We start from the raw sequence: 25,563 nt of genomic DNA on the forward strand, positions 1-25,563 counted from the left end.
TGCCTCTTGGAACGCATCTATCGTGTAAATCGAGAGTTACCCGTACTAAGTCACACATACAAGAAAAATAAGGACAGATACACAGGTGCAGCACATAGCGCAGTTAATAGGTAACAAAAACTCCCATGTTTAGTAGTGTGGGTGGAGCTACGCCACGTCACAACTGACTCGCCTTTTGTGTGCCGTGTTGCGTACCTATTCAAAGCGCACTATGTACCACCTGACTTGCAATTGTCACGCACAGTACTTCCCGTGCTCAGTACTTCCGCACACAGTACCTTCACTAGTGTAATAACAGTACAACACAAATTGGAAGTTTCACCACCAGGTAGTACAGGTAACTCTTGATTTACATGTGTTTAATTTACGCGTTTTTGTTTATACACAACCAAAAAACTATTATAATTAATCAAATTTGCACAATCGGTTTGCTTATACATGATTTGGACCACATCCCACATCCTCCCTATTATCTAGTGTTTCTTATAAGAATTACAAGTTTGTTTTACGCGAATTTTGAAATATGCGATGCCTCTTGGAACACATCTATCGTATAAATCGAGTTACCTGTAATTGTATGAATGAAGAAGAATGGAGTGAGTTTTTTATGTTAACTTAACCTAACCTAGTCAAAATAGTGCACAGGCTACTCACAAACAAGATATACTGTCTCTTGCTCTACTAAATCCTCAGAAGACACTCGGCTATCTGGGTTGAGGGTGATTTGGTATCAACGTTCACCATAGTCCTTAGTAAGACAAATGGTGCAACAGCTGTGTTGCATATACTATACAAATAAACATAGAAAAAAAAGAGGCTATTCATGTATAAGATAAAATATTTTTGACTCCATTCACACGGCAACACTCATTACTGTCCAAGGTGCAGCCTGGGAGACACAGTGGGGGACAAGATCACATGTCACAGTGGTAGATACCTATGCCACACACACACACACACACACACACACACACACACACACACACACACACACACACACACACACACACACACACACACACACACACACAGTGCAAATTTAAGGATTGAAACTGAATATAGGCATGATGAAGGATTGTCACGGAGAGAGAGAGAGAGAGAGAGAGAGAGAGAGAGAGAGAGAGAGAGAGCGGAGGTGAAGGAGAAAGGAAGGGAGCGAAAAATGAGAGGTGGGTCAGGTCACACACTTGGCCATTCAAATTCTGGGTGAAACGTGGCAGCAGTGGAAGGCCTGCTGTCCCTAAGGAGACACGCCAGAAAGCCATGTTTACTTTTTTTTTTTTTTATTTTTTTTTACATCATGTGGGGTTTTCATGGGAGTAATAGTAGTACTAATGGTATCAAGAATATAGCATAGAAATAATATAGAAATAAAAACTCATACACTAATACTCTTCTCTCTCTCTCTCTCTCTCTCTCTCTCTCTCTCTCTCTCTCTCTCTCTCTCTCTCTCTCTCTCTCTCTCTCTCTCTCTCTCTCTCTCTCAGGAGTTGCTGTGTGGGATGGCAGAGAGGGGCGTGTGTCCTGACTTGGGGACACTCAACGCTACTCTGGCAGCGCTGGCTCAGGTGTCTGGCTGGCGGCAGGCACGGGATATTAGCCTTAAGGTACGGCAGTGGTGGTGGTGGTGGCTCGGCTTCTTGTTATTGTTATTTTTATTTTGTTGCCATTGTTGCCTTACTGGCTGTTCTTGTTCTTGTTCATTGTTTTGTTTTTTTTCGTCTTTTTCTTTTTTTCTTTTTCCTCTTCTTCTTTTTCTTTTTGTTCTTGTTGTTCTTCCTTTTCTTCTTCTTCTTTTCTTTTCTTTTCTTTTCTTTTCTTTCTTTTCTTCCTCCTCTTCTTCTTCTTCTTCTTCTTCTTCTTCTTCTTCTTCTTGTTCTTGTTCTTGTTCTTGTTCTTCTTGTTCTTGTTCTTGTTCTTCTTCTTCTTCTTCTTCTTCTTCTTCTTCTTCTTCTTCTTCTTCTTCTTCTTCTTCTTCTTCTTCTTCTTCTTCTTCTTCTCCTCCTCCTCCTCCTCCTCCTCCTCCTCCTCCTCCTCCTCCTCCTCCTCCTCCTCCTCCTCCTCCTCCTCCTCCTCCTCCTCCTCCTCCTCCTCATCATCATCATCATCATCATCATCATCATCATTATTATTATTATTATTATTATTATTATTACAGGTTGAACCCCCCAAACCCGGCTGGCCCTCTTCCCTACGTAAAAAAAAAAAAAAAATCCGGCAACCACTGGACCTTAGACTTGCCGGACCATGGAAAATTCCGAACTATAGGTGGTCCCCAAAACACCCTCTATATACTTACCCTGCATTATACAAGTGTAGCTGTAACATTGTTTTGATATGTGATAGTTGAACATGAAAATATACATGCAGAAGTATATAGAAAAACACATTGTAAATTAAGTTCAGCATGGAATATTTTTGCCTGCGCCATTATCATCTCGCCGGACATAGGGACGTTACCAACGCGCCGAAGCTTATACCACTGTATGAGAGCACTGTCTAAATCACTGCTTTTACCCTCCTTAAGTGTTCTACGAACCTTCATGTTCTTGCTTTCACACTCACTGTAAAACTTGAGAAGTTGATTCTTCTGCTTTTTTATATCATAGACAGTTGATGAGCCAATGTTGTACTGTTGGCATAGGCTCTGCACTGAAACACCTTTATCTAGCTTCCTCAATAGGTCCACTTTCTGTTGCACTGATATTGTCATATGTTTGCACTTTTTCTTTGGTTCACACACAACACTATCACTTCCTGGTCGCTTGGAAGCCATGTTTAGGGGCAAATATTACAGAAAAAAATGTTCATGACCCTGGGGGGGCGGGGGTGTTTGCAATGAGTGGCAGCGTGGTACTGATCAAATTTGACCCAGAATGTCTGGGCTCCAAAACATGGTACAGCACGGTGGCGGCGGCAAATTATTCCGGCCAATTCAAAAATTCCATAAACAAAAATTTTGCCGGTACAGGTGTTGCCGGATGAAAGAATACTGGATTAAGGAGGTTCAACCTGTATTATTATTATTATTATTATTATTATTATTATTATTATTATTATTATTATTATTATTATCATTATTTTTACATATCCCTCTCATACCTGCCACTTAGTAGGCCAACTCTCAGCCTTCACAGCACTCACAGGGATGCCACGGGGAGACACACGAATACTTTACGTTTGGTCAGTGGACGTAGTCTGTATGTGAAGTGGCACTGACAGGAGCTCACTGGACAAATACTCACAGACAGACAGAATAAACAAACACACTCCCTAAGGGCTCGTGTCTCTTACCCAAACTTAGCATCAGTCATGGCCACTGGTGTCCCTACCTTTCATAGTTACATTATTATTGTTGCTATTATTATCATTATTATTATTATTATTATTATTATTATTATTATTATTATTATGACGACATATCCGTTAATTATGAACAACTTGTAATGCTTTGTATTAACTGTACTCTCTCTCTCTCTCTCTCTCTCTCTCTCTCTCTCTCTCTCTCTCTCTCTCTCTCTCTCTCTCTCTCTCTCTCTCTCTCTCTCTCTCTCTCTCAGGTACTAATGGAGTTTCATCAGCTGGGCATTAAACCTTCACTGGCATCCTACTACTACCTCCTCACCATTCACTGCAGGGACCGTAAGTCAGAGAGAGAGAGAGAGAGAGAAAGATAGTATTGTGTGTGTTTGAGTGTTTGCATATTTTACTTAGTTACATTAGAGTAGTTTAAACAATATTGGGTTAGGTCAGGTCAGATTAGTCAAGTTTAAGCAGGCATCCCTCACTTGACGATTGGGTTACATTCCTTAAAATCAAACAGATGATCAAATAGTGAACTTAATTTTCAACAGGATTTTATTTGATGGAGAGAGAGAGTGACTTAGGCCTAACTTGTATTTGATGGGGAGTGACATAGGCCTAGCTTGTATTTGATGGAGAGTGACGTAGGCCTAGCTTGTATTTGATGGATAGTGACTTAGGCCTAGCTTGTATTTGATGGAGAGTGACTTAGGCCTAGCTTGTATTTGATGGAGAGAATGACTTAGGCCTAGTTTGTATTAGATGGAGAGAGAGTGACTTAGGCCTAGTTTGTATTTGCTGGAGCGAGAGTGACTTAGGCCTAGCTTGTATTGGATGGAGAGAGAGTGACTTAGGCCTAGCTTGTATTGGATGGAGAGAGAGTGACTTAGGCCTAGCTTGTATTGGATGGAGAGAGAGTGACTTAGGCCTAGCTTGTATTTGATGGAGAAAGAGTGACTTAGGCCTAGCTTGTATTGGATGGAGAGAGAGTGACTTAGGCCTAGCTTGTATTGGAGATGTTACAGTATTATGATTTTTTGTTTATACAGTGGTATCCCCTTAGGCCTATATCCACTGGCAAGACGAGAAAAAAAATATCTTCTTTTAAGTTAGCAGGTGCCACTCATCATCGAGTGTGGTCATCAATTCACAGCCTTAAGAGTATCTCCATTTCCTCCATTATTGGCTCCCTTGTCTTCATTTGCTTCTTTCCATTAAGGTAGAGGCTGTCTCATCTGCTTCCTTCACACGCTGCTTGTTGTGGAGACAGTGGATTGGGGACACTGTAGGGTTCTGGCAATGAAGCTCACTCCCTGGCTCCCTCATGGCGCTCGACCCCTTCAGTACTGGGATGCACTTTTACCTTGAGTTTTGGGCTCAGTTAGACGATTATATTGACATTAAGAAGGGTCTATGGAAGTCAGAAGATTAATGGCTAAAGTCTTCACTATTTTGATCCACCACATAGGTTTCCAAAGCTGTATAAAATGGCGTAATAGTAAGTAGAATGAATATGGAAACACGTCATAGTACTGAAGGGGTTAACAAGTTCAAGCTTTTCTGTAAAGATAAGCTTTTCCTTGGTCTTTTGTCCTTCAGTTCACCAGCACTCAGTATTGTAGGCTGTTTGGAAGACATCGTGCTTGTGTCACTTGTAATACCCAACAATGAATGTGAATTGTAGCAAAACACAATACTGGTGGCTGAAACATAAAGACTTATCTTGGTCTTGATGGTACAGGTGGCTCGAGATCACTTTCCAGCTTTCAGACAAAAGGTTACTAAAATCAACAGTGCATAATTATCTACAACTAAAAGGAAAACAAAACATTTAGGTGAAAGAACCAATTGTAGTGAATGAAGGAAGGAGCGACGATTCTATCCAGCGCCGTTGCAAAGGCTGTGCTGGAACCTTGAACCTTACAAACAAAAGATAAGTAGGAAAGAAAGAGCAGTATCCTGTTCACTACTTATGCCTACATGTAGTGGGAATGAGTGTCAATGGGTGGCAGCTGCAGCGTGGGTGGTGATCAAGGAATATACAGAGAGGAAGTTGTGGTGTGGGTTAAAGTTTGAAGGACAGCGACAATGCTGCCATCTGTTAGAAGCGAGTACTTTCATAAAAAACATTTTCATGAGTAACTTAAGAGGATTTCTCCCATGCTTCCTCCCCACCCCCTATTTTTCCCTGCATTCTTTCTTGGTTATGAACTTATAAGGCAAACAGAACATGTTATGTTTATATATATATATATATATATATATATATATATATATATATATATATATATATATATATATATACAACGAGACCTGGACAGGCTGATAGCATGGGCAGACAGGTGGCAGATGGAGTTTAATTCTAAAAAGTGTCAGGTTATGCATTTAGGTAAAGACAACACAAACTTTAACTATGAGATGGAGGGATGTTGGCTAGACTTTCATGAAAAAACATTTTCATGAGTAACTTAGGCCCCATTTAGAGGATTTCTCCCATGCTTCCTACCAGCTTTGAAGCACCTGGAGTATAGAGATAGATTAAAGGCCCATTTGAGAGGAGATGTATAAGAGGGATATGATAGAGTTATTTAAAATGTTCTCAGATACAAACTACTGAGATCTTTCACCTTTAGGACTAGAAATCATGGCAGGAAGATTAGAAAGCAAGGCTGCAGGTTAGATATAAGAAAATACTTTATATATATATATATATATATATATATATATATATATATATATATATATATATATATATATATATATATATATATATATATATATATATATATATATATATATATATATATATATATATATATATATATATATATATATATATATATATATATATATATATATATATATATATATATATATATATATATATATATATATATATATATATATATATATATATATATATATATATATATATATATATATATATATATATATATATATATATATATATATATATATATATATATATATATATATATATATATATATATATATATATATATATATATATATATATATCTGCATTTTCTGCCTGCTTCCACCTGGTTCACACCATGCATACTCCGCACTTCCACTGCCTACGTCTGTCTTGTGACCCCTTCTGCCCTTGGTGTAGGACTACCCCTGAGGCCATGGAACATTTCCTGCTTCAATGCCTACACTTCCACTCTCAACATATTGCACTACACTCCTGGCTCTCTGCCCTGGCCATCATAACACTGGACATGCCCAGCCATCTTCCTGGTGGCCTCAGGCATCCACCCCTCCTGGCAACCTGCTGTCCCTCACCTTACTTGTGCCTTCTTGAGGAAGACCAGCCAGCTACCACGCCTGTGATACCCACACAGGACTACTCCAGGGCTCATAAGGATCTATAGATCTTTGTGGCTTCTTTTGGATACTTATGAGCCCTGGGGTAGTCCTGTGTGGGTATCACAGGCGTGGTAGCTGGCTGGTCTTGCTCAAGAAGGCACAAGTAAGGTGAAGGACAGCAGGTTGCCAGGAGGGGTGGATGCCTGAGGCCACCAGGAGGGTGGGCAGGTTGAGTGTTGTGATGGCCAGGGCAGAGAGCCGGGAGCATAATGCAGTATGTTGAGTGGAAGCGTGGGCATTGAAGCAGGAAATGTTCCATGGCCTCAGGGGTAGTCCTACACCAAGGGCAGAAAGGATTGGGAGACAGACGTAGACGGTGCAAGTGAGCACTGAGCGTGGTGTGGCCCAGGCAGAGGTGGGCGATGACTGATGTGCCTTGCACTGCTTCCCGTGACTGACTGACTGTTTGAATCTTGTAACGGTGCTCATCTTCCGCTGATGGGCCCCTCCCCCCCCATCCCTCACCTCTTTACAACCTGCAACCCGTGCACCATCTGTTAGAAGCTAAGCTCCCTAATCAATTCCTCCAGCCCTCTCATTGAACCCATATATTCTTATACTGTAGAATCCTTGGTGGCGATGCAATCACAGCATTTGTTTACAGTGTAGTGGTCAGTTGACAATCGGATAAACAAGTCCTGATGTTGGAAAATGAGTGAGTGGAAGTAAAGTATAACGATTGGTAAGTCGAGTTATCAAATAATGAGGGAAACCTGTATTTGGTTGGATTAGGTTAGGTTAGATTAAATACAATTCAATTAAATCACATTAGGTTATGTTACATTAACCACTTTAGCACCATGACACATTTTCATGATTATTTTGCTTCCTATTTGATGGTTTTGAACAGCTTCAGAAACTTAGGTGGGGATTAGAATAGTGAAAACTCTTGCCATTAATCTTCTGACCTCCATAGACCCTTCCTAATGTAAATAAATTTGTCTAATTGTACTCAAAACTCATGGTAAAAATGCGTCCTAGTACTGAAGGGGTTAAGGTTGAATTTAGGTCAGATAAGGTTTTAGTCAGATCACATCAAGTCAGGTTAGGTCAGGTGATCCAATCTGTATATCCTAAGGTGGACCACGAAGTGACATCCTGGTGGGTATCCTGGACCAGATGGAGGGGCAGTCCTTCACCCTGCAGGACCCCAAAGACACGTCCTTCTTCGTCACCGCCATGGAGGTTGCCAGGAATCACCTGAAGGTAATGGCCTGTGGTGGTGGTGGTGGTATAGATATCCATTCTGAAATGTATTCTTTACTTTCTGAAGCCTCTAGTTGAAGTGATGTGTGTTTTTAGGTGTGTTTTTACAGTTCTTGGTCATCCTCTTTCAGAGATTTTGGTGAAACTTTTGCTGCAGTATTAGACATATCAAAGGCTTTTGAAGAGTCTGGCACAAAGTTTTGATTTCAAAACTGCCCTCCAACGGCTTCTATCCTTCTCTCTGCAACTTTATCTCAAGTTTCCTTTCCGACCGTTCTATTGCTGCTGTGGTAGATGGCCACTGTTCTTCTCCAAAATCTGTTAATTGTAATGTTCCTCAGGATTCTGTCCTGTCACCCACTCTTTCTATTATTCATTAATTATCTTAACCAAACTTTTTGCCCTATCCCCTCCTATGCTGAAGATACCACTCTACATCTTTCTACTTCCTTTTAGAGACAATCAACCCTTCACAAAGTCATCAGATTGTGCAGGGATGTCACAGAACGCCTGACTTGTGATCTTTCTAAGATTTCTGATTGGCACAGAGAAAACTTAGCAGTGTTCAATGCCTCAAAAACTCAATTCCTCCATATATCAACTCAACACAACCTTCCAGACAACTATCCCCTCTTCTTCAATGACACTCAACTGTCTCCCTCTTCCACAATGAATATCCTTGGTCTGTCCATTACTCATAATCTTAACTGGAAACTTCACATTTCATCTCTTGCTAAAACAGCTTCTATGAAGTTAAGTGTTTTGCGGCATCTCCGCCAGTTTTCTTACCCCTCCAACTGCTAACTCTGTACAAAGGCCTTATCCCTCCTTGTATGGAGTACTCTTTGCATATTTAGGGGGAGTTCTACTCTTACAGCTTTACTAGATAGGGTGGAATGAAAAGCTTTTCTTATCAACTACCCTCCTTTGACTGACTGTCTTCAGCTTCTTTCTCACTGCCAAAATGTTGTATCTCTTTCTGTGAGGGAGGCAGTGGCGTAGTGGATATGGTGATGAGCATGGGATTGGGCAGTTGTTGACGCTTAGTTTTGACTCCCACCATGTACCACTTGATACTTTGCCATTTGCCGAGTAGTTTAAAGTTAGCTACCCAGGTTCTAGGTGTTTACACCAAAGATGCGCTTGGGTGGTGATATGCACCTTAATATGGGTACCACTATGAATAATATTGCCTGCACCACTAATGGGTGGAAGCTTAATGGCACTTCCCATACTATTCAAGTAAACCTACAGGTGCTATAGACCACAACATAAAAAAAAATCTTTTATTGTTATTTTCATGCTAACTGTTCTATTGATCTTGCTAGCTGCATGCCTCCCCTCCTCCTGCGGCCTCGCTGCACAAGGCTTTCTTCTTCCTTTCATCCCTATTCTGTCCAGTGCTCTAATACAAAAGTTAACCAGTATTCTCAGTCATTCATACCTTTCACTGGTAAACTCTGGAACTCCCTGCCTGCTTCTGTATTTCCATCTTCCTATGACTTGACTTCTTTTAAGAGGGAGGGTGCAAGACATTTGTCCCTTGATTTTGGCTAACTCTTTCAAATCTTTTAGAAAACCTGCAGTTCCAGTGGGGGCCTTTTTTTTTCTAATATTCTGTTGTCCTTGGCAGAATTCCCTCTTGTGTAAAAAGAAAAAAAAATTCCACATTGCAAAGGCTGTAGTTGAAGTGACAAGGGATTTTAAGGTTATTTCTTACAGTTCCAGTGACAGATTAACAACATTTCCACAATATTAACTTGGAAAACAGTCGTAGTGTGAGAGCAGAGCATTTTAGAATATCAGCTAATTATTATTATTATTATTATTATTATTATTATTATTATTATTATTATTATTATTATTATTATTGTAATTATTATTGATTTTCCTATTATTCACTCATTGCATCTATTTCCTTGTTCTTCTTTTTCCTACTCCACCTCCACCTTTTCCTCTATCCCCTTTTTTCCTCCTCCTCCTCCTCCTCCACCACCACCACCAAAACAACCAACTCTTCTTCTCCTCCTCCTCCTCCTCCTCCTCCTCCTCCTCCTCCTCCTCCTCCTCCTCCTCCTCCTCCTCCTCCACAGAGTCTCAAGGTGGCGGAGAGGGTGGAGTCTTTGCTCCACCAGGGCACAAACCACCTGTTCATTGGTGATTCATACAAGGAGAGTGTGTATTAGTAAGTGTGTTTGTGTATTTGTCTAGTGTATATACCACTACTACTAGTCTCTCTCTCTCTCTCTCTCTCTCTCTCTCTCTCTCTCTCTCTCTCTTGTGGAAGCTATTGGAGTTTTGAAGGGTATTTTGATGGTTTGGCAGGGTGTAGTGGAATTTATTGGGGTTTTGAAGGGTGTTTTGATGGTTTGGCAGGGTGTTCTGGAAGTTATTGGGGTTTTGAAGGGTGTTTTCATGGCTCCTGTGATAGAAAATTAAGTTTATTGATTTTTATATATTTTGAGTAATAGTTTTGTGTATATATTTATTGATTTTGTAACCTTAAAACTCCTCCTCCTCCTCCTCCTCCTCCTCCTCCTCCTCCTCCTCCTCCTCCTCCTCCTCCTCCTCCTCCTCCTCCTCCTCCTCCTCCTCCTCCTCCTCCTCCTCCTCCTCCTCCTCCTCCTCCTCCTCCTCCTCCTCCTCCTCCTCCTCCTCCTCCTCTCCAGCCGTCACTACTTTGCCCTCTCCTGCTCCTCTCTCCCGATTGATGAGTTTATGCAGGTTTATGACAAGCTGGTGCCACACATCTACACACCTGAGCCAGGCATTATGCAGGTGTGTGTGTATTTACCTAGTTGTATTTACCTAGTTGTAGTTTTACAGGGCCTGGGCTTTATGCTCGTGTGGTCCTGTCTCCATATCTACACTTATCCAATTTTTCTTTAAAACGATGTACACTCTTTGCTGATACCACTTCCTCACTCAAACTGTTCCAAGTCTCAACACATCTTTATGGAAACTAAATTTTTAACATCTCTCAGACATCGTCCCTTCCTTAGTTTCTTACTATGCGATCTTGTGCTTCTAAAGTCATATTCTTCTCTCAGGATCAGTTTCTCATTATCCACTTCATCCATTCCGTTAATCAATTTATAAACTTGTATCAGATCCCCTCTCTCTCTCTGCTCCAAGGTTGGTAGATCCATTGCCTTTAGTCTCTCCTCATATGCCATCCCTTTAAATTCTGGAACCATTCTTGTAGCCATTTTTTGTAGTCTCTCTAATTTTCTTATGTGTTTCTTTTATGGGAGTCCACACAACTCCTGCATATTCCAATCTAGGTCTTATTTTAGTACTTATCAATTTCTTCATCATTTCCTTGTCCATATAGTGAAATGCTACTCCAATATTCCTTAGCAAATTATATGTCCCTCTGAAAATTCTATCAATATGGCTAACCGGTTGATTATTTTCTTCCATTGTCACTCCCAAGTCCTTTTCCTTTTTTACTTTTTCTAGTTCTACTCCATCTCCCATCTTATAGATTCCCACTGGTCGTCTTTCACTTTTTCCCATTTCCATGACATGGCTTTTGTCCACATTGAATTCCATCTCCCATTTTTTGCTCCATTTCCAGATCTTGTTTAAGTCTTCCTGTAGTATTTCACAATCCTCTTTTGTTTAATGACTCTGCACAGTTTCGCATCGTCCGCAAACAGATTTATGTAGCTGTTCACTCCTCTGGCATGTCATTTATATATACGAGAAAAAGTATTGGTGCCAATACTGACCCCTGTGGCACTCCGCTGTCTACTGTTCTCCACTTGGACTTCATATCTTTAACTATCGTCCTTATTTCTCTCCCCCTTAAGTAATTCTTCATCCATCTCAATGTGCTTCCTTTTAAGCCACCCTTCTCCTCTAACTTCCATAGTAATCTTTCATGTGGCACTTTATCAAAAGCCTTTTTTAGATCTAAATAAATACAGTCAACCCATCCTCTCTCTCTTGTACTTTATCAACTATTCTAGAGTAGAAACTCAATAAATTTGTCACACATGACCGACCTTTTCTAAAACCAAATTGGCTATTTGATAATATTTTGTTGTCTTCAAGAAACTCGATCCATTGCTTCTTTATTACTTTTTCACACATCTTGCATATTACTCTAGTTAGTGATACCGGCCTGTAATTTAAAGGTTCTTCCTTCCTTCCGCTCTTATATATGGGAACCACCTCAGCTCTTTTCCACTCCACTGGCACTGTTCCATTTTCTATTGAGCATTTTATGATGTTGTATATTGGACTTTCTAGTTCTTCCCTACATTCTTTCAGTATTCTGCCTGAGACTTCATCCGGTCCCATTGCCTTTTCCTCATCCAATTCCGTCATCAACTTTTTATTTCAAGCTTGGTTACTTTAATCTCTTTCATATAGACAGTCTCTATTACCCTGTGGTCTTTCAAATTTGGATTCCTTAGTAAAGACCTCATGAAATTTACTATTTAACAGTTCTGCCATACTTTTTGGGTCTTCCACCATTCCGTTTTCTCCTTTTAACCTTTCTATTGTTTCTTTTTGTCTTATTTTTCCATTTATGAATCTGTAGAACAATTTTGGTTGTTCCTTACATTTTTCGACAATGTCCTTTTCATAGTTCTTTCCTTCTTCCTTTCTCACCTTAGCATATTCATTTCTTGCTGTTTTGAAGTTTTCCTTATTTTCTGGATTTCTGTTTCTTCTCCACCTTTTCCATGCTCCATCTCGTTTCTCCTTTGCCCTAGCACATCTTGCATTAAACCAATCTTTCTTTCCTTCTTCTTTAGGTCTATATTTCGGAACATATTCCCTGACCCCAGTTTTGTATATTTCCAAATATGTGTGTGTGTGTGTGTGTGTGTGTGTGTGTGTGTGTGTGTGTGTGTGTGTGTGTGTGTGTGTAATTCACTGTTTGATCTGCTGCAGTATCTGACGAGACAGCCAGACGTTACCCTACGGAACGAGCTCAGAGCTCATTATTTCCGATCTTTGGATAGGCCTGAGACCAGGCCCTGTGTGTGTGTGTGTGTATTTACCTAGTTGTATTTACCTAGTTGTAGTTTTACAGGGCCTGGGCTTTATGCTGGTGTGGCCCTGTCTCCATATCTACACTTATCCAATCTTACTTTAAAAGTATGCACACTCGTTGCTGACACCACTTTTTCACTCAAACTGTTCCACGTCTCAACACATCGTTGCAGGAAACTATATTTTTTAACATCTCTCAGACATTTTCCTTTTCTCAGCTTTTTACTATGCGATCTTGTGCTTCGGATGTCATATTCTTCTCTCAGGATCAGTTTCTCATCATCCACTTGGTCCATTCCGTTGATCAATTTATAAACTTGTATCAGGTCTCCTCTCTCCCTTCTTTGTTCCAGGGTTGGTAGATCCTTAGCCTTTAGTCTCTCCTCATATGTCATCCCTTCAAATTGTGTGTGTGTGTGTGTGTGTGTGTTTGTCTTTTTGTGTTTGTGTGTGCTGGTTTGTGTGTCTTTTGTATGTGTATGTATATGTCTCTTCCTGTGTGTGTATGAGCTATTTAACTTAACCTAACTTTATCCAGCCTAACCTAAGTAAAATATAACCCAATTTAACCTAAGCAAACTAAAACGAATACAATTTAATGGATCTAACCTCACCTCAGTCAACTGACCATAAGGATTTGAACTTGGCATAACCTAACCTAACACTGCCTAATTTAATCTAACGTGGTGTTACTTTTAACCTAACCGTAACACAAGACAACACAACACAGTTTAGTGCACTCAAACTTAATCTAATGTAACAGCCCTTAACCTAACCTAACCTTATGTAAACTGTCCTTATGTATTTGAAGTATAGTGTGTTTGTGTGTCTACTCTAAAAGTGACTCCTGGCTCTTAATCCCTTCAGTACTGGAACACAATTTTACCTTTAGATTTGTGTACGATTAGACCATTTTATTGACATTAGGAAGGCTCTATGGAAGTCAGAAGGTTAATGCAGTAGTTGTCACTATTTTAATGCCCCCACATGAGTTTCTGAAGTGTATGAAATCACCAGATAGTAAGGAGAATGAGTATGAAAATGCGTCATGGTACTGAAGGGGTTAATGGCGTCCCAGGGAATGTGTGGTTGTCAGGTCTTGAGAAACACTGTGAGCTGTCCTTGTAATAAGTGCGTTGATCATCAGAGAACAAGTATTATTCACGTTATCAATAAGCTGCAATATGTTGTAAATCCAGGAGTCATTTTACAGTACACAGACTATAAGGATAACCTAATTTCATCTAACCTAACCTTGCTTAACCTAACCTATCCAAACATAACCTACCCCAAACAGGAGGTTCTACAAGCCATCCAGACCAGCGGAGCCCTGCACTACCTTCCCCAGCTGTGGTCCGACATGGTACTGTTTGACCATTGCTCTCGAGACAAACTTGTGGGGCTGATGCTGACTACCCTGACCCACCACCAGCCCTCTCCTGATGACCTCATGCTGACAGAAAGGCTGGTCACCATTGCCAAGGATATTTGGTGTAGAGTACAGGCACAGGACCCGACTAGGAGGAATAAGGTATGTTTTAGGGTGTATGGCATGTGTGGTAAGGTTAAGGCAGGTTCACACATTAATATTCGACTGAAATTGCAAGTTGGTAGAGTTTGCGACTGAATATCGGTCCCTAACAACAAGATCAACATGTCTTGTTCAGTTGATTTGTGGCTGTTTACATTGTACAGTAATACTCCGCTTAACGAATGTTTGTTTGACGAATTTCCGGTTTAACGTACTATATAAAATTAGACCAAAAATCCGCATGACGTACAACCACATCCGTTTTAGCGAATTTTCTTGGTTTGAATTTGCCGGGTGAGGGACCGAACACGGTAGTTTCGCTGTGATTGGCTGGCTCCCCGCCTCTGTCTCTAGCGCTCCTGGAGCTGGATCCAAGATTCTTTAACAACGTCAGAGCAACCTCTTGCAGCGAAATGGCATCCATGAACGTGTGGAGGGACGGTGACAAGATTGCTATCAGGTTGCTCTGAGGTTGCTGGGAACACCATCTCTGGAGGTGGTGTTACTGTCTTATATAATGCATTTATGTTCACAAAACAACATTTCTATTAGCTTTTTACAAACCTTGCCCCAAGAAAGGATTGTTTTGTAATGCATAAAGTGAAATCTTACGTTGAATACCAAAAAATAACGCAGAGATGAGATGAGCCACGGACGAAGCAGGAGACTCACAGCCACTGTGCCGCTTCTTCTTCTTCTTGTGACCCTTTTGCTTGCGTGTTACTTTCATCATGTTTATGTTTTCACTCCTCTCTTGCCTGCTATAATGGATATCATATCTTAGTATTCATGTACCCTCATGCAACAAGTGATAGTGAATTATTAATGAAATACTGCGGTATTTCATTAGTAATTCACTATCACTCAGTGCCACGGAGTCAAGGTTATCCTCGTAGCATGAGCGTATATGAATACTAAGATATGATATCCATTATAGCAGGCAATAGAGGAGTGGAAACAAATATCATGGGGAATGACAACACACAGGGCAAAAGGGTCACAAGAAGAAGAAGAAGCGGCCGAGTCGCCGTGAGTCTCCCATTTCGTCTGTGGCTCATCTCATCTCTGCTTTATTTTTTGGTATTCCATATAAGATTTCACTTTATGCATTACAAAACAATCCTTTCTTGGGGCAAGTTTGTAAAAAGCTAATAGAATTGTTGTTTTATGAACATAAATGCGAGAATGTGAGAGAATTTGTACGTAGCTTCTCTAACTTCCAATGACTCACATGACATCATAAAAGTCGTGGTACACTGGTGGCCCAATGTGCTGCCAAACCTATATATATATATATATATATATATATATATATATATATATTTTTTTTTTTTTTTTTTTTTATTTATTTTTTTTTTTTTAACCCATGTGGTATGTTGGGGACCAGCCCAGAACACATCCCCCTGTATTTCCATTATTTCGTATGGGAAAATTACATCCGCTTAACGAATTTTCACTCTACGAACAGCTTTGACACCCCCTATCCTGTTCATTAAGCGGAGTATTACTGTAATGTCACGGAGAAAGGTTCGAAAGTGTGGTGTCGGTGTGTTTGGGAGGTGAGTGATTGTTTCAGTGTGTTTTAGGTGTGGGTGTCTGTTTGGGTGTTTGTTTAGAGTGTTTGGGATGTGTTTGGGAGGTGAGTGACTGTTACATCACAGAGAAAGGTTAGAAAATGTGGTGTCCAGATGTAGAGATGTTGGAGTTAGTGAGGGAAAAAGAGCACTTCTGGGACCCTAAAAATTATATAGCAAGAAAAGCTTATGGAAATTGACGTTTGATGAGATCGCTGCCACTCTCCAGGAAGTGTTTTCCTCTGTGCAGGGTGTTGCTGGAGGTGAGGATTGCATATTTGTGGTAATTTAATTTCATCACAGTCGTCATTGCCACCAGAGAAAGACAGCTGATAATTGTTTACATTTACTTCCCGTCAATCAGCCGATACTTCTCAGTCGCTATGTGTGAACCCGTTTTGACTAGAAGGGCCCTATTGATACTTCTAACAACTTGCAATTTTAGCCACATATTGACACATGAACCCCCCTTTAAGTTAGGTTAGATCAGCTAAGGTTTGGTTAGGTTGAATCAAATTAGTAAAATATCGCATTAGCTTCCACAAAGATCAGGTTACACTAGGTTAAGTTAGGGTAGGCTAGACTATATCTTCTTAGATTAGGTTAGGTTAAGGTTAACTTAGATAAGTATACACTGTTACCAAAGATATGTGGTGCAGGGTACAGAAATAAGGTGTTTTGTGGTGTAGTATTATGTGGCAGGGGTGTAGATTGGTACATGGATGTGTATTGGTATGGGAAGTTGTCTTTTTTCGTGTTTCCCTCAGTTTTTTTTCCTTTTTTCCTTCCCTTATCCAGATTATCATGTTTAATATCCACCTCTCACTTTCTCCATTTACCAACGTTCCTGTCCCCCTCTTTTCTATTTTGTTCTCTTCATTTCTCCTTGAATAGCAGTGTGTGGAGGAATGTGGTATATGAATGTGTATTGGGAGTGTGTGTGATGAGTGTAGGTGTGTGTGTGGTATATAGGGGGGCTGTTGGGGAAATAGGGTTGTGGGAGAAAGATATAGTGGTGTGTGTGGGGAGTGTAGGTGTATTTGTGGGGGATATAATAGTGTATGTAGGGAGAATAGGGTATGTATTGGTGTATTTACATAGTTGTAGTTTTACAGGGCCTGGGCTTTATGCTCGTGTGGCCCCGTCTCCATATCTACACTTATCCAATTTTTCTTTAAAGCTCTGCACACTCGTTGGTGACACCACTTCCTCACTCAAACAGTTCCACGTCTCAACACATCTTTGTGCGAAACTATATTTTTTAACATCTCCGAGACATTTTCCCTTCCTCAGCTTTTTACTAAGCGATCTTGTGCTTCAAATGTCATATTCTCTCAGGATCAGTTTCTCATTATCCACTTGGTCCATTCCGTTGATCAATATATAAACTTGTATCAGATCCCCTCTCTCCCTTCTCTGTTCCAGGGTTGGTAGATCCATAGCCATTAGTCTCTCCTCATATGTCATCCCTTCAAGTTCTGGGACCATTCTTGTAGCCATTTTATGTAGTCTCCAACTTCATAACATAACATAACATAACATAAATAATAAGATAACAAAGGGCCATCAGGGCCCATCTAGGTTATCCTGTATCAGTCGCACAGCGACCTCGTCATCAGTACTTAAAAATACACTTACAAGTACACAATACATTATATACTAATTCTAAATATTTGGCCCATTAACAGGGCTAAGTCCTGCAGCGAAATCCTCTACAATTTGTGGTCCCCATACATGGGGATCATGTCTTATTTAACTATAGTAAATTTCTTATAAAAACTATCATGCAGTGCTATACATAATTATAAATCTAATAAATTTAAGTGCTTATCTAATCTGTTTTTAAACATTGTCAAACGAGTGCTATTTACAACCGTCTCTGGCAATGCATTCCAGAAGTCTACCACTCTATGACTAAAGAAATATTTTCTTATATCTAACCTGCAGCCTTGCTTTCTAATCTTCCTGCCATGATTTCTAGTCCTACTTCCTCCTCTAAGGTAAAGAAAGATCTCATCTATGTAGTTTGTATCTGAGAACATTTGAAATAACTCTATCATATCCCTCTTATACATCTCCTCTCAAATGAAAACATGTTTAATTCCTTTAATCTCTCTCTATACTCCAGGCGCTTTAATGCTGGTATCATCCTAGTTGCTCTTCTCTGAACTGCTTCTAACATGTTGATATCCTGCCTATAGTGGGGTGACCAGGCCTGTATGCAATACTCTAAATGGGGCCTAACATAGGAATTATATAAGCTACGCACCACTTCCTTACTTTTATAACTAACATTTCTAATTATAAAATCCAGGATCCTATTTGCCCTATTTCTTGCTTCTATTATTATTATTATTATTATGAGGTCAATGAAGGCGACCCACTGGAAAGCATAACTGCATAAACCCAAAGGCCCAGTGGGCGGCACCTCACCGATAAGTGAAAGGAAGTAACAGGAATGAACAACAGAATAGGAAGATTGGTAGAGATCTAAGAGGTAGTGAGTTCAGAGAGAAGAAAGGTATTCACACGTTTTTTAAATGCTTCAATGTTACTAGAATTAACAATCTCGTTGGGAATTGTATTCCAGAGTCTAGCAGATACTGGGATAAAACACTGGGAAAATTGTGAAGTATTACATCGATTCACAGACAAGGAACGGTCATTCATGATCAAGGATTGTCTTGTAGCACGTGCTGGTAGTGAAGGGCAGGCAAATGACAATGCAACGGGTGGTTGGAATTAGACATGATTTTGAAGAAATAGGACAATGATCCAACCAAACGACGATGTCAAGATTAATCTCAAGATTAGGAAGAAGAAATTTAATCTGGTTGAATGCTCTATCTAAAAGCTTTAAGTGAGACTCTGCTGCAGAGATCCACACAGAGTGACAATATTCAAAATGAGGCAGTATGAAAGAGTAAAAGCAATTTCTTACAATATCATCAGAGGAATATATCCGCCTACATTTGCGTAACAAACCAACTTTACATGAGACTGATGATGCAAGTGAACGCAAGTGCAACTCAAAAGTAAGTTTGGGATCAAGGGTGACTCCGAGTAACTTCAGAGACGAACAATTAGGAATAGGTACTGTTGACAACAATATCAGGGTGAACTGGGAAAGGTGTCCTTGATCTGCTAATAACCATACTATGGGATTTACTCGGGTTCAGTTTCATACCCCACTGATCACACCATGACAGAATCCTTGAAACATCTTGAGTGAGTACATTAGCGACTCTCTGCCTATCCTGTGGGGAAGAAATTGTCGCATATATAGTGGTGTCATCAGCATAAGCAACCATATTAGATTCAATCCCACACCACATGTCAGATGTATAAATAAAAAAAGAAGAGGTCCCAGAACACTTCCCTGCGGAACACCGGATACAACTGGACTAAAAGAACTAAGGCAGCCATCAACAGTCACACGCTGCCTTCGACTGTTAGAACTCTGACAGAACTTGATGGACGCGCCACCAATACCAATAGATCTAACTTTCGATAAAAGGGCTCTATGATTAACACGATCAAATGCAGAACTAAAATCAAGTGAAATTACTCTAGATTCATGACCAGCATCAAGGGCAGCTTGCATGTCGTGCGTTATGCAAACGAGAGCATCAGAAGTACTGAGACCTTTTCTAAAACCAAACTGACTAGATGGCAACAAATTATTAATATCTAAAAACGATTGAGACGCTTGCCAGCAGGCGCTCAAAATCTTAGATAACACCGGGTTATGGAAATGGGTCTATAGTCACCGGGGTGAATGGAGGATGAAGATCCCTTTGGAATAGGGTAACATTTGCAGTACGCCAGCATACCGGAAAAGAACCCTTACGAAAAAGAGCTCTAAAAATAACTGCCAATTTTGGAGCGAGAGGAGAAGCAATCTTTTTGTAAAAAAGAGGCAGAAAACCCAAAGGATCACAACCCCCGAATGAGTCTAACTCATTAAGATATCTTAAGATTTCGGAGGACTTAAAGGCAATGGAGTGTAATTTAATGTCCTGGGGACAAGACGCGGCAGATCAAACTCTTCATCACTTTGTTTCGAGTTAAAACGGAAGCTAAAAGATTGGCTTTGTCCTTAGAATTATGGCAGATTGAACCGTCAGTACATGACAGAGGAGGTAAACTTGAGTCCACACCAAAGAGTGATTGCTTTAAAGCTGACCACCATGAGTGTGGTTGGGAGGTGCCAATCAGAACATTTTTAAGGTGTTCGTTGTACTCATCCTGTGCGCTAGAATATGTACGTTGGGCAAATAAACGCAGACGAACGTAATTTTCCCATGATTCAGGTGAACGCAGTCGAGACCATTCACAATAAGCAACCTGTTTTCCACGCTGAGCACGCCTGCAGTCATCACTAAACCAGGCACTGTCCTTGCGACGACTTGAATTATTTTAGAAGGAATTCTTCTTTCACTAATGTTAAGTAAAACACTGTTAAGGGAATCAATTGGACTATCAGAATGTAAAATTTCCCGCCATACAATGTTGTTAAAATCGGCAATGACACCAGTCCAATTGGCTCGTGACTTTAGAAATACTTTCCGCGATATTGGCTCGTCCGAATAGGAAATGAAGTTTGAATATTGAAAGACAAGCCAGAGTGGTCTGTGCTACCAAGGAGGGACGACCTGCAAAGTTACTGCAGAGGGGCGCCTGTAAAAGAAGATCAAGGCAATTACCCGAGACGTGAGTTGGGCTATGAACGATCTGCTCACAACCGGTGAGGTTACTAAAATCTAGAGCAGCCCGACCATGTTGATTTGTTTGAGAAACGGAGTTCAACCAATCCTGATGATGTGCATTAACATCACCAACAAAAACAAAGGAAGCTTTAGGGTCTGATTCTTGAATAGATGCCATAGAATTTAGCAAACAGTCATAAATAGAATCATCAAGATCGGGATTTCTATATACAGAGAAGATATAGTAGTTATTAAAACGACTGCAAATTTTAACCAGCATCATTTCATGACAGCCACACTCAAATTTGGTAATGCGTGAAGCGCTGCATGCTGGACGAAGTATATACACATCCCCCGAGCTCTAGGGATAGAATCACGCCTCAGAAGAAGAGGCCTCTTGAAATTAGGAATCAGAATCTCAGAAACATGCCTGAAGCTCGAAACAAGAGTCTCTGAACAAAAATTATATCATATTTGGAGGACGAACTGCAACGTCTTGCAAGTTGGCCTTTAGGCCCCGAATATTAATGTATAAGGCCTTACAACAGTTATTACGAGGACCGGGATTAGGGTGAACATCACCACTAAGGGTAATGAGAAAATTAAATAAAATGAAACTCCATAAAAAGAGAAAACACAGCGGAATAAAAGGTCCACCTGGAGGAGCCGCAACACCAGGCAAGGCAATTATTATGGTATACCCCAGGTCGCCAATTACATGGGGGACCTGACAGTAGCAGTGGCAAAAGAAAAGAAGGAAAAAATCGCTGCCACCATTCATCCCTTTGTCCTGCCTACACAACGTGGGATTGCGAGAAAGAAAGGAAAGAAGAAAAAAAAAAAAAAAAAAAAAAAAAAGTTCTGGGTCGCATCAACCAGAGGGAGGAGAAGTGGCACAGAGACTGAAGGTCGGATGCACGACTGTGGAATCTCTGCAAACCCACTCCTATGAAATAGAAAAGAGAGAAAAGAAGGAGGAATGTAGAGAATAGCTCGGGCAAAGTTTTATGACCTCACACCCTGGGAGAGGCCAACCACCCACAGGGTGGGGTTGGTTGTAAGGTTACCACCCCTAAACATTGCTTTGAAAATTTCATAGTCCTGTCTATCACTACTCCTAAATCCTTTCCTTCCTCTACTGCCTCTAGCCAACATCCCTCCATCTCATAGTTAAAGTTTGTGTTGTCTTTACCTAAATGCATAACCTGACACTTATCAGAATTAAACTCCATCTGCCACCTGTCTGCCCATGCTATCAGCCTGTCCAGGTCTCGTTGTATTCTGTAATTGTCCTTTTCACCCTGTACTGCACATGCTATCTTAGTATCATCTGCAAACTTTGATACTTTGCTACTAATTCCTATATCTAAATCGTTAATGTACACCAAGAAAAGAAGAGGTCCTAGCACTGATCCTTGGGGTACCCCACTAACCACTTCCTTCCACTCAGACATTGCCCCATTTAATACTACTCTCTGTTTCCTATCAGAAAGCCATTCACTAATCCAATCAACTAACCTACCCCCTATCCCATGTAGTCTCAATTTGTACACTAGCCTCCTATGCGGTACCTTATCAAATGCCTTGCTAAAATCTAGATATATAACATCTATGCTATTTCCATCATCTAACTCCTTGGTAATATATTCTAAGATATCGAGCAAATTTGTAAGACAGGACCTCCCTGATCTAAAGCCATGTTGGGTATCTCTAATTAATCTATTCTCATTTAAATGCTCCCAAATACTACCCTTAATGATTTTCTCTAGTATCTTACATACTATACTAGTTAAACTGATCGGTCTATAATTATTCGCATCATCCTTCCTACCTTTTTAAATATTGGAGTAACATTAGCTAACTTCCAGTCCTGAGGTATCTCAGCAAACCTAAGTGATCTTTCAAAGATTAACTTAAGTGCTTCAGAAATACTGTCTACACCCTCCCTAAGTACTCTGGCATGTAGCTCATCAGGACCACTGGCTTTCCTATCGTCTAGTTCAAGAATAAATTTCCTAATAATTCCCGGTTTTATATCAATATTTTCTAAAGCTCTTAAACTACTCGTCGCACTGTTTGTAACAGGATTTCCTATTCTTTCCTAGTAAATACTGAAGAAAATTGTTCATTCAATAATTCTACTATGTCTTCATTTTGATCCACTACTACACCATCTTTTCTGAGTGGTCCAATCCTATCCTTATTTCTTTTATCACTGACCTTGTAATAACTATATAATTTTTGGGATCTTTACTCCCAGCTCTAGCTAGTTTTATCTCTGCCTGCCTTTTACTTTTTTATAACCTTACTCAAATCATCCCTGACCTGTCTGTACCTAATCAAATCTACATCTTCCCACTTTTCTGCAACTCTCTGTATGCCCTCTTCTTCTCTCTGATCTGGCTACCTATCTCATGAGTCCACCATAATGGCTTCCTGTTTCTCTGCCTTATATCTTTGTAAGGGATACACTGCATCACTATACCCTTTACTACAACCTTAAAAATATCCCACATCTCCTGTGCAGTTTTATTTCCAAAACTATCTTCCCAGTTTACCTCTCCTAATAACTGACGTAACCTACCATAATTGCCTTTCTGATAGTTTGGGACTCTAGTCTTATTCACTATATTATCCCTACTGGAATTAATGATAAATCTAATTATATGATGGTCACTGTTTGCTAAAGTCTCTCCTACCTCAACTTCCTTTAAACAATGCTCAATATTTGTTAGTACTATGTCTAAAACCTTCCTCCCCTAGTAGGTTTATCTACCATCTGCACTAAATAGTTATCCTGAAAACTTTCCATAAACTTATTTTCACTAGCATCTCCTACCATCCTCTCCCAGTTTACTGACTTAAGATTAAAATCCCTAAGATAATTGTCTGACTAGTACACCCCTATTTATCTCATCTACCATAAGGTTGTCTACATCTGCTGACTGGTTAGGTGGCCTATAAAAGCTCCTACTCTAATAACCTTACTTTTGTTTACTCTAACATCCAGCCATAAGGACTCTACTCTGTTATCTACCTTAATACCATTAACCTGACTGGAAATGAAGGATTTTTACATAAATAACTACTCCTCCGCCTATCCTACCAATTCTCTGGTGTAAATACATAATGTATCCATCTACTTCATATTCTTTCCTATTTTCCTAAACTTTTCCTCATTTACCCATGCCTCTGTGACACATACAACATCTAGGTCCTCCTCAACTATATAACTAGATAACTCGTCCTTCTTGTTCCTAAGACTCCTGGCATTTACATAAAAACATTTAAGTCCTGCTACCTTCCTAGATGCTGTCTCCTTATTTGGAATCCTAATCTTATTCTCTCCTATTTGCACCTGGAAATCTTTCCTAATCTTTTCACTATCTCTGTTTATCCTATCTAATTTATGTCTAGCATCTTTCTTCTGGAATGCATTTGCTACCTCACCCCCTACACTCCATCCCAACTCCCCTCCAGACATCCACTCAGCACATCCACACCCTTCCTACTCAGATGCACACCATCCCTAGCATACAAATCCCTTCGCCCATAGAACCTATCCCATACATCCACAAAGCTGACACCCACATCCTTACACATCCCTTTTACCCGATCATTCACACCAATGGTTCTAGACAACCATTCCTGCTAACATACACACGAGGCAAGATTCCTGACACTACACACCTCCTACCACTCTCCCTTATCTTGCCTAACATTTCCCGAAATCTTGCCACTAACTCCTCCGACCCACCTGCTCTGACATCGTTCCCACCTACGTGCAAAACTACTACACCCTCCTCTCCATCCCCCAACCCTCTTCTGCACCTCCTCACTCACTGCCTTCACACCTGCACCAGGCATACACACGTTCGTCCTCCTATCCCTGTCTTTCCCACAGAAAGTGCTATCTAAATACCTAACCTGAGAGTCACCCACCACACACACCTGAGGTGTGCTAGGCACAACCATCCTCCTCCTCTCCTCTACCCCCTTCTTTCTCCTTTCACTCACCACAACCACTTCATTCACTCCACTCTCACTCTCCCCCTCCCCCTCCCCCTCCAACAAACCGAACCTATTTTCACAGTCAACAGGTTTAGTCCTATCCTCCCTAACTGCCTCCGCTTTCCTTCCCCTCGCAACCTGCCATCTCTGCCTATCCTGACTACTATCTTTCCCAGTCTGGCTCGCCTGCTCCCTCTTCCCCACTCTGCTCTTCCCAACAGAGGGCCAAGCCACCCTGTCGCCCTCAGAAGGTCCAACCTTTGGCCTAACACTTCCTTATGTGTTTCTTTTTATGAGGGGTCCACACTACTCCTGCATATTCCAATCTGGGTCTTATTATAGTACTTATCAATTTCTTCATCATTTCTTTGTCCATGTACTGAAATGCTACTCCAATATTCCTTAGCAAATTATATGTTTCTCTAAAAGTTCTATCAATATGGCTTACCAGTTGCTTGTTTTCTTCCATCGTCACTCCTAAGTCCTTTTCCTTTTCTACTTTCTCCAGTTCTACTCCATCTCCCATCTTATAGATTCCCACGGGTCATCTTTCACTCTTTCCCATTTCCATGCCATGGCTTTTGTTTACATTGAATTCCATTTTCCACTTTTTACTGCATTCCCAGATCTTATTTAGGTCTTCTTGCAGTATTTCACAATCCTCTTTTTGCTTTATAACTCTGCACAGTTTCGTATCATCTGCAAACAGATTTATGTAGCTGTTCACTCCTTCTGGCATGTCGTTAATATAAATGAGGAAAAGTATTGGTGCCAATACTGACCCCTGTGGCACTCCGCTTTCTACTGCTTTCCACTTGGACTTCAT

General features: G+C 40.4%; 1 protein-coding gene across 1 annotated transcript in view; it reads left to right on the forward strand.

The window, feature by feature from the left end:
* The window catches only part of LOC123506597 (protein PTCD3 homolog, mitochondrial-like), a 90,890-nt gene that overhangs the window by 53,946 nt on the left and 11,381 nt on the right, over nt 1-25,563 (forward strand). The window contains exons 11-16 of the mRNA XM_045258840.1: nt 1,488-1,607; nt 3,561-3,642; nt 7,775-7,902; nt 9,996-10,087; nt 10,572-10,680; nt 14,210-14,443. Coding sequence (XP_045114775.1) covers nt 1,488-1,607; nt 3,561-3,642; nt 7,775-7,902; nt 9,996-10,087; nt 10,572-10,680; nt 14,210-14,443 — 765 coding nt within the window. The remainder of the gene's footprint in view (nt 1-1,487; nt 1,608-3,560; nt 3,643-7,774; nt 7,903-9,995; nt 10,088-10,571; nt 10,681-14,209; nt 14,444-25,563) is intronic.

This window comes from Portunus trituberculatus, chromosome 2, assembly GCF_017591435.1.
Source record: "Portunus trituberculatus isolate SZX2019 chromosome 2, ASM1759143v1, whole genome shotgun sequence".
In the NCBI taxonomy this organism is placed as follows: Eukaryota; Metazoa; Arthropoda; class Malacostraca; order Decapoda; family Portunidae; genus Portunus; species Portunus trituberculatus.